General features: G+C 31.9%; 1 protein-coding gene across 1 annotated transcript in view; it reads left to right on the top strand.

Annotated features, from left to right (window-relative positions):
* Window positions 1-3,313, top strand: part of LOC105623018 (innexin shaking-B) — a 13,417-nt gene extending 10,104 nt beyond the window's left edge. Inside the window, exons 3-4 of the mRNA XM_012204421.1 lie at window positions 2,300-2,589; window positions 3,074-3,313. Of these exons, the coding sequence (XP_012059811.1) occupies window positions 2,300-2,589; window positions 3,074-3,313 (530 nt within the window). The remainder of the gene's footprint in view (window positions 1-2,299; window positions 2,590-3,073) is intronic.
* Window positions 3,314-10,071: the final 6,758 nt, after the last annotated feature.

Raw genomic sequence — 10,071 nt, 5'->3', positions numbered from 1 at the left:
ATTTGTCTGAATCTTAAAAAATGTGAGATTTATATTTGACTTTAACAATTCTACTTTTTAAGTTTTAATATTTTCAACAAAGCTTCAGTGCAATGCTTCATATTCCGTGACGATTAACAACGCTGCATCTTTGTCAATTTACGAGTGACTTAGGCATTATGGACATGTGAGCTAACTATACTTGTACATCTTTCTTGTTGAGGAGGATTCTCCAAAGAGAATCGAAACATTCAAAATAAAGAAAGCATCAATTCAATATCTGAGTATTGATTGTTCTACTAAATAATTGCGCCGTTTATCGTTGCTGACTTTCATTAGCCTATTATATTTATCTTTTTGTTATTGTTTAAAATAATACAAACAAGTTTTGATTTGAAAAATATTATTTTTCTGTCCCGTTGAAATATTTAAACATATATAACGGGTTGTATGAATTTTGAGATTTAAATACATAGAAATCAAGATTGATAACATGAATATTCCTTGATGCTTAGAAAGTTTGTGTAATATAGTTTGAATATTAATAGCTAAGAACAATTTAACAAATATTTAGTTTGTTATCGCCGTACAAACTGTTCGTACTTAACTTCTGCGCTGAAGAGGATTCAAATCTAGAGTTGGAACGTTTGCATTTACCTTAACTTCGTTTAATAAGTAAGTACATCTCAATTAGTTACGAATTGTATCTTATTCATATTATGAATACATAATTTATGCATCAACAACTGCAGAGATTTACATAGATATTTTACTTGTAAAATATATATTCTATACATTTCTATCTGGTTCCATCTTTCGTCAAGAAGAAGTAGATAAAGATATCGCGATAACAAATAAAATACTTGCCGAATTGTTTCTTAATTATTGTCATTTAAACTATATAAACTGTTAAAGCATTAAAAAAATATTCATATTTACGTCAATGATTTCTTTGTACTTAAATCTCGAATACGCGCAAGTAGTTATGTGCATCTGAATATTTAAATACAATATAAAAATTAAATTTCTAAGGATGCAAAGTATTTCAACACTGAAAAAAAAAAAATTTTAATAAATATTTGTTTAAATAATTCTAAGCAAATATTTACTAATGTTTACTAATGTTTACTAAATCCATTTATTTAATACAAAAATTATTAATTTGATTTAGTTATCTTTTTTTTATTGAGTAAATAATTATTATACTATAAGTAAATGTTTACTTAAAACCGTTCGAAAAAATATGTATTAAGATTTATTAATTTTTTTTTAGTATATTAGTGTTACAAATGTTCAAGACGCGTTGCAGTAATCGTTTTCACTGAAAGGTTATGTCAAAGACGATGGAATTCAACAAGCTATCTCTAGACTAACTCGCATTAATTTTATAAACGTATATGTGTGTAAGAAAAAGGAAGGCTGTATAATGAGCGGGGAATGAATGAATGATTCACGGTAAAAGTTGGCAGTGATACAGCTGGCCACTTACAAACTGCTTACAAACTCCCCAATTTTACTTTGAGATAGCTCATCAATTTTATCTTTTATGTCTGTTGCATTAAATTATGGTGTGATATGACTATCATAAACGTATGCGGAAATATAATCTTTCGCACGTAGGTACATAAATCAATCAACTACGAAACTATAAAAATAATCGTATAATTGTTTGTTGATTAAACACGAAGTTATTGTTCAATATTTCATTCAGATACAAAATTGTTCTAAAATATTACAAATATTACAAATATTATTCTCGTGGCTAAGATTGGTACAAATTTATTTGTTATAATGTAATATATATTTAATAATGTTAAAATAATTTTTTATAATTAAAAAAATAATGTTGCAGAGATATTAAAAAAGCAATAGAGATTAATTATGCTTTTAATTAATTATTATAGACAGAGTGTTTCGGAAATTGTACAAGGAGAAGATGATTCTATATAAAAAATAAGCTGAAAATGTAAAATAAATTTTTTTAAATGAGGCTTTGTTTTCGGATATTTTCAATAATTTATAAAGTAATAAAATTCATCGTGCGTGAATATCCTGTTTTATTGCATATTCTCGATTATCTGATACAATCAATACAAAATAATCAAAAATAGTAGTAGACATAGTATTCAGTTTAATTCAAAATCATATAAAAAAATTTTATTCTACGATTTTGACTTACTTTTTCATGATAAAATCACCTCTTCTTCGATTGTAGTACGAGACACCTTGTATATATCGTAAGTAGCTGTTTGAAATTGTTTTGAGAGAAAGACAAATAGAAATGACGAAGAATTGTAAAGCAACGAGCACATTGTCGCAGGTCAGATGTTTCTGATGAACCGTTTCTTCGACGGCGCCTTCTTGACCTTTGGCATTGACGTACTTAGATTCCTCGAATCCGATCAAGAAGACCGAGTGGATCCAATGATTTATGTCTTTCCACGAATGACCAAATGCACCTTTTACAAGTACGGCGTCAGCGGAGAAGTCGAGAGACATGACGCCGTCTGTATACTGCCTCTGAATGTCGTGAACGAGAAGATCTATGTCTTTCTGTGGTTCTGGTTCCTTTTCCTCGGCGTGCTCAGTTTCTTTACGGTTTTATATAGGGTCAGTAATCCCAGAAAAAGTACTCTTTGTATTTTATAAATAATATCGATATAGAAATAACACAATTTTTCTACCTCAATCGATATTTCTTATTTAAATTTCCCAATTTAAGTGCAAATGTTTATAATAAAATAACATTCATTTATTTTGCAATTGTAAAATTGAAATCAATAATAATCAATATAATAAGATAGCTCTTTTTAAGCATAAATAAATTCTTTACAGTTTCTAAAATGTTTAACATCAATATAATTAAACCGCTTGTCAATTTAATTTGAGATATTATCCTAGTTTAAAATTACGTTTCAAGATCAAAAATTAAATTGGCAGTTTACAAAACATGTTACTAGATATATATATATATATAAATTCAAACTGAAATATTATTAAACATTTTAGTTGTCTTATTCACATATTATTTAATGTCATTTATTCTTATTTACTTATTTTTTTCTCGCAACATAATTTGCTATTTTCTCTGCAGATCCTAATAATATTTTCGCCGCGCACGAGGGTCTACCTGTTGCGAATGAGGTTTCGTTTGGTACGAAGGGATGCTGTAGAGACCATAGTGCGTCGCAGTAAGGTCGGTGATTGGTTTCTTCTCTACATGCTGGGCGAGAATTTGGACACCGTGATATACAGAGACGTGATGCACGAATTGGCGAACAAGCTCGCCTCGAGGCATCATCACGGAGTGAAGGGCGAGCTTCAAGAAGCCTGATCGAGGTGAGCGTCTTCTCTTGTTCTCGTTCATGTTCGCGTAGGTGTCCGTTGAATAACTTTGCTCTTTATGACACTGGCATTCAGAAACGTATTGAATTCTTAAGGGATCGTTGGCGTACATCCGCCGATCGCCTACGTGATCGTATACTTGTACGTGCTGAATAGCATTTGTATATTATCTGAATCGCGATATTACAGCGTGATCAATGTTATATTCGTAAAAATGTTTATGCTTCATATAGAAAATATAAATACAAATGCACGTTTTTATCAGTATTTTATAAAGATACATGATTTTTTAAAAATTTTATAAAAATGATTTTTTAAAGAATTAGGAAATAAAGTGTACCTTTCACTGAGAGAAAGGTAATTTAGAATTTGCTATCACTACATCGTAAAATATAGTTATTTCCGTTTTTACAGTTGTTATTGAAAATGTTAGTCACAATATTTATATTTATATAGGAATATGCATAAAAAAAATACATATAGTTGGTATCGCAAATTATAAATATTTTTTGGCACTTATCTTCGCTTATAAAAATTACATTAATTAACAGAAAATATTACAGATTGTTTTATATTTAAAAAAAATTAATAAGAGAAATCTTTCTCATATATATTATATAATTTTTTAAAAAGTTATAAAATTACATATTCTGAAAAAATCTAAAATTTTGTGAGCTAGCTGCTGTTAGCTATCTTGTTAATATAATAATATAATTTTTTTCGTATACGCATTTAGTTTGCAAATAATTTTTATTTCAAAAAAAATTCATAATCCCAAATAATTCCAAATTTATAAAACAATTCTAAAAGCATTCTAATAAAAAATATAATTCATACTGTTTTCCAATATCATTGATATTTCTATTTCAAAATAAAATATGAGTTCCAGTGATTTCACTTTAAAAGAAGCGCATCATCAAGTTTAGCAATGTAACGGCAAATATCACGAACGATCTACTCTATGCGATCGCCTCGAAAGAAAACGATGCGCGTCAGGCACGTGCGCGCTTACGATTTCACCTGCCATAACTAAGCAGCCTAGAGACGCGTGTCCCAGCGCGATGTCCATAGATCAATTGACCGTGTCCGATGCAATCTATGCAATCGCTTCATGCGCACCATGAATCGGATTATTGTTGCAGGTTGCCTCGGAGGGACGATACGTTCGATTCGCCGCTGCCGCAATCCTGCCCTCGCTCATCTGCATCGCGTGGTCGTCGTCGTGTCCGGGAACGACATGGGACGTGCGATCGCAGTCGGAACCTCAGAAGACTAGCTGATGGAGGATCTTTCTCGAGGATCCGCGAGTCTGCTCTCACAAACAGACGCGTTTTTCCCTTCCGCCGATTGTTGCTCGTCGAACTCGAGGCGATGCGACAGCGATAGTCGCGCGAAGTTGCGTTCGTGGAGATCACAATTTCTGGTGAGAAAGAGAGAGAGAGAGAGAGAGACGCGCTTTCGCTAGTCATCCTCAAGAATCTAACGTAGTTTTGGCGAGTTCAACAATCTCGATGCTGCAAGCACAAACGAAGAATATTTATATAGAGAACAGTAGGAATGTCAATTGTGTGCTTTTGAGACTCCATGAAATTAAACGTTCAGCTTTACGCATTATATTCGTTATATTATTTTAAGATTTATGCGCATTCCAGTATGATAGGAATATCAAACTGTATAGACGATATCTTGCATCCATAATTTTTATATTATTCTGATAAAGGGACGATCACATTTCTTGTTATGTTCCCGTGTGTGTTACCCCGTGTGTGTTTCCACTTTCTCTTCTTGTAAACGTAAACGCGAAAGGTGCATTTGGGCATGTCTTGCAGCACAGGGAACTGAACTCGTCGAAATTGCATACCGGTTCCAGTCTCCGGTCGCAGTCGGGTGAATTCAACCGGTGGCCCGTAAACGAAAAGACAGAGACACACGGCATCGCGTGTGCAAGAGCGATGGAAAGCACCAAAACTATACCGGCGTTGCTGCACTTGGCAGGACATTGGAGATGCGTCGTCCTTAGATAGTGACACGCGTTAAAAGACACTTCAGGAACAACGGCATCGAACGGATATCGCACGACCGAGAGTCATCGAGAATAACGCCAGCCAGAGAGATCTTCGTGCCTTTATATTTACTCCCGTGTCGCTAAAAGACAGGATCTCGAAAGAGTGCTAGACATCGAATGTATCATCACACGGGATATCTTGTTTTTACTAATTTTGAGTCCACTACAAAGAATGCCCTTAGATCAATAAATTGAGAGACAACAAGAAACAATTTTTTCGTAAAAATTAGAAGCTTTTCATAAGTTATATTTTTAGATGACAATTGTTTTAGAGAGATCCTCATTGTAAGAGATTGAATATTATTTATATACACTTTTTGATTGTCTGCCATATTTAAGATGGTGTTTAAGATACAATGAGATGCAAAAAATAATTGTGTTTCAGTAGAAAAAAATAGCAACTATTGTAAGATTCTTTAACATGATTAATTTATATATTTAGATGAGACTAGAGATAAAAATCAATCGTAATAAAAAATCTTATAATAATTGCAAAGTTGTCTTTTTGCTGAACGCAGCTAATGAAATGCATGAATATCTATTTCATTCTATCATAAATGTTTGCCATATTTAGAACAGTGTTCAATTTCTTACTTGAGGATCTCCAACTGATCCTATCATTTTTCCTCATCGCTGCGTTAAAGAATGCATTTTGAATCAGCAACCGAGGAATCGAAAAACAATGAGTTTCACATAGAAGATAAAATTATGAAGTTTTTATGAATTACATTCTTAGATGACAGCAAATCCTATCGTTTATCTTCACGCGAAAGGATATTATGAGGGGAGGGGCAAAGTAAATCCCGTGCGCCGATATTTTCTTTGTAAATTAGTTCTAGACTATAAAGAGTGTCCGGAATGCTAAGTGGACGCTGCGTATAAATTGTTTCGAACTATTTAACTTTTATCGTGCCGTGTTTCGCAAGTATGAATACTAAGTAAGAGAGATATGAAAGGAGGGAGTTAATATCTCTTTCGTTTATAGATTATTGTATAGCCGTATTTTTTTCGGGCAATGTTACGACGATCTCTTTTGATGGAAAGTTTGAATTTATGTCTTTGAGGAAAGATTCTTCTACTCAATCCATTAATGCAAGAACGTAAAATATGTAGTCTAGTCATTATGTTCTACGTAATAATATCGAATTTATCTATTGATACGGACACACTGCCACCGATCGAATACGATCGATTTTGCTGTATCTGTCTTCGTTCTATTTAAATGAAGATAGCGTCCAAAATAAAGGTGCGTTACCTTTAAAACTTTAAGAGTTATTAATTTTGTGATATTGATTAACGATTCCGAAAATGCTATCACGTTTTTGTAAGTTTGTCATGTTATTTAATTTCCTTTGACGTCTACAGATTATAACATTTTTGTCGATAATAATGTCAAACACTATAAGTGAATATTTTAATAGTACATATCCACAAACAAACGTTAAAAACGTTGATTTATTAAACGTTGATATTCTAATCAATAAATGAAGATTTCTTCTGAAAACAAAGAAACGAAGCTTTTTATTTGGCTTATCAACTTATGTGCAGACATTTTATTTCTTATACCATATTTTTTTAGAATTCATTCATAATTATTTTTAATTGTTATTAAGCATTAATCGCATTATTATGCTTATATAAAATATTATTAATAAAATATTTATCACTAGAATGAAAGGAAATTGTTATTAATTGCATCATTTTAGATTAAAATTTATATTAATATAAATATATATAAATGTTTGTAACAATAAATTATCTTCGTCATTTTTTATATTTTATATTTTTTATATTTTTTTATATTTTATCATATTTTTTCACATACGATTTGATATAAATTCCATAATTATATTTTCATAATTAATTCAGAACTTATTTTCTGAGCACAATTCATTCGATTGCTATACAATCAAGAGTTTATTCCAGGTAAGTGAAAACTCTCGGAGGAAGGTGATGTGTTCGCCAAATAATTTATTTTTACAGATGACTTTTAGACTTACGGTAACCGCGTTCGAGTACAAGACAATTTCGGAATAACTTGGAATATATTCCAGCGCGTTGTGCGTTCGAGTATTACGTGCGTCGTGTCCGTAACACTTCGAGATGCGTGTTGCCATATTCGGGAATGCGATGGCGAGAGAGGACCAACCGGTCCGTTACCCTCCTCTGCCAAAGAGAGTTCGCTCCGGACATCGCGAAACTGCCCAGCCGCGGGCGATATCAGGCGATAAGTCTGAGCACGATGTTGGACTTTTCGTCGAAAATTAGAACCCGAAGAACTACTTCGTTTGTGTTTCCTTTCGGCATCGCTCTCAAGTTTGAAACGCTTCGGTAACTTAATACATTTTCTCTGTGTATTTTTGCTTTTGCCTTTGTTAAAAAAATTTGAAACTATTTTACTTACAAATATTTTTTTTGACACATTGTAATAGAAATTGAAAAAATTTAGTAAATTTAAAAATAAAGAACTTGGGATTATATTTTTTTTAATTTTTATTCATTTTATTAGATGTAGTAAAAAGAGATCCATTATTTTTCCATTCAATTTCATGCAAAAATAATGGATTTCTTTTTACTACACCTAATATTTCTACGAAAATTATATTAATAATATATTTGCATATATACATGGAAAAAATTTGATTGCATAAATTAAAAATCTGCTAGATTCAATCAGAGTGTCAATTGAGTATCTTAAAGCAAGATAAAAATGATAAAAGTGAGCAAATTCGCGATATATATATTGATATATATTGACCAATGAAATTATAAATATTTTAGTGAATTTACTCACTTTTATAACTTTTATTCATTTCCTGGTAAATCGACCTCCAGAAAAGTACAAATCAGATTATTTCACAGTTAAATCTATCAAACATTCTAGTTGAGATAAATTCAGTCACAACAAGTACAGAATTCTCATCATTATCGGAATGCACTCTTATTTTTATTTCTCATTAATATAATTAAAATATTTTTCTCAGTGTAATTATATCATTAATAGCAAGAAGAAATATTCGCAATATGCAAACTGTATTAAATAACGAGATACTATATATTATTCTCTCAGTCAGATAAATTTCGAGTTTTTTTTAATTGGTCCAAGGACGTCGTATGTGAAAGTGAAGGGTCATTGCGCGATTCGGGTTTTTAAGTGACAGCGTAACACAACTACAACATAACTTACGTCAGAGTGACAAGTGATACTGTAAAAGTAAATCGATATTGCGGAGAAAAAAAAGCAGTGGTGCACAAACAGAAATTCGACGAACGAGTCTGCGTGCGCCGGCGTGACGAATGCACGCGGGAAACACGCGGAACATCGTGCTAAGTGTCGCGGATCACTCGTATAGTGGTGGATCGTGAAAGTCACTTTATAGGATATTTCTCGTGGGATTTGAAAGCGGCCGACAAATTACGATGGAAGAGAAAAAAAATAATGATTTAGCGATCGCGCGTTATTCTCGCTCGCGATATACTTGACACCTCATCCACGTATAGTGTCGTAATGTTTGACGCCCGTTCTCGCGAGAGCGCCTTTTTAAAGGGAACTGCAGGCGAGTCACGCTGCATAATCGTTATGCAAGGATGATCGTGCGTATATCCTAGATGATACGTCGGTCCACAGCATGCGTTGGACAGAATTTACGCTCTTCGTTACGTAGAGTTGCTAGCGGCCTAGACTGTATATTAATCCCCGCGCCGCGGTTTAGTATACGCGATGCGACACGTAGATTAATTAATTCGAGGGAAAGTTGCTTTTATAAAGTACTCTTTATCAAAAACGAAAATTGATATTTCATTGACATTCAAGAGAGAATTGATTAAGACACAGCCATATATATATATATATATATATATATATATATATATCATATATATATATATATATAAAATCTCTTTATACAGTTGCAAGTTAACTTTTAATTGTAAGTTAGAAAGAATGCATACAAAAAGAATAGTTTTAAAAATATCTAAAAATTGAGCTGAATATCGATTTAAAAGTAATTTTTGGATCATAAAAATAATTATGTAAGACGTTCAAGTTAATTGCTAGAATTTTATATTCTTTGGAGTGAATCTCTTTCCAAAAGATTGAAAGTTCTACCGTTCTTTTAAAAAATGATAGAATTTTCATTCTTTCAAAGAGATTTCACTCTTTTGGATGATTCACTCTAAAGAATTTAAAGAGAATGTCAAAATTATTTTCTTATCATACTTGTATTTCCTAAGTAATTGTTTGATTCAACAAAAATTATTTTCAGATCTGTATTTAGCTAAATTTTTAGATGCTTTATCAAAACCATTCTTTCTATATACAATTTCGATTTTCAAATTAGGAAGTGAAAGCGATTTATTAACTAATGTGTACACAGGACACGCTCTTACAAACATTCTAACTACGTTGTTGCGAATAAATAGCATTCGCTTTGTTACATTGTAGTGCAATACTATTCCATGAATTATAATTAATGTGCGCAAGTCTAAATGTGTATAAATTAATCATTCTATTCCACTGACTATTAAACTCGAATACTGATAATCTCACAGGATTACCAATGCGGTAATATTACCTTCATCTATTTCTCTTTTTTAATAAGTGTTCTGTAACTGAATTGATTAGTGATGTGAAAGTAACATCGTGAAAGAAAATCGCTTCTTCGGGTCTTCGTATCAACTCG

This window comes from Atta cephalotes (genome assembly GCF_000143395.1).
Source record: "Atta cephalotes unplaced genomic scaffold scaffold00052, whole genome shotgun sequence".
In the NCBI taxonomy this organism is placed as follows: Eukaryota; Metazoa; Arthropoda; class Insecta; order Hymenoptera; family Formicidae; genus Atta; species Atta cephalotes.
Note: the sequence above shows the minus strand (reverse complement) of the source record. Positions and strands in the feature narration are given on the sequence as shown.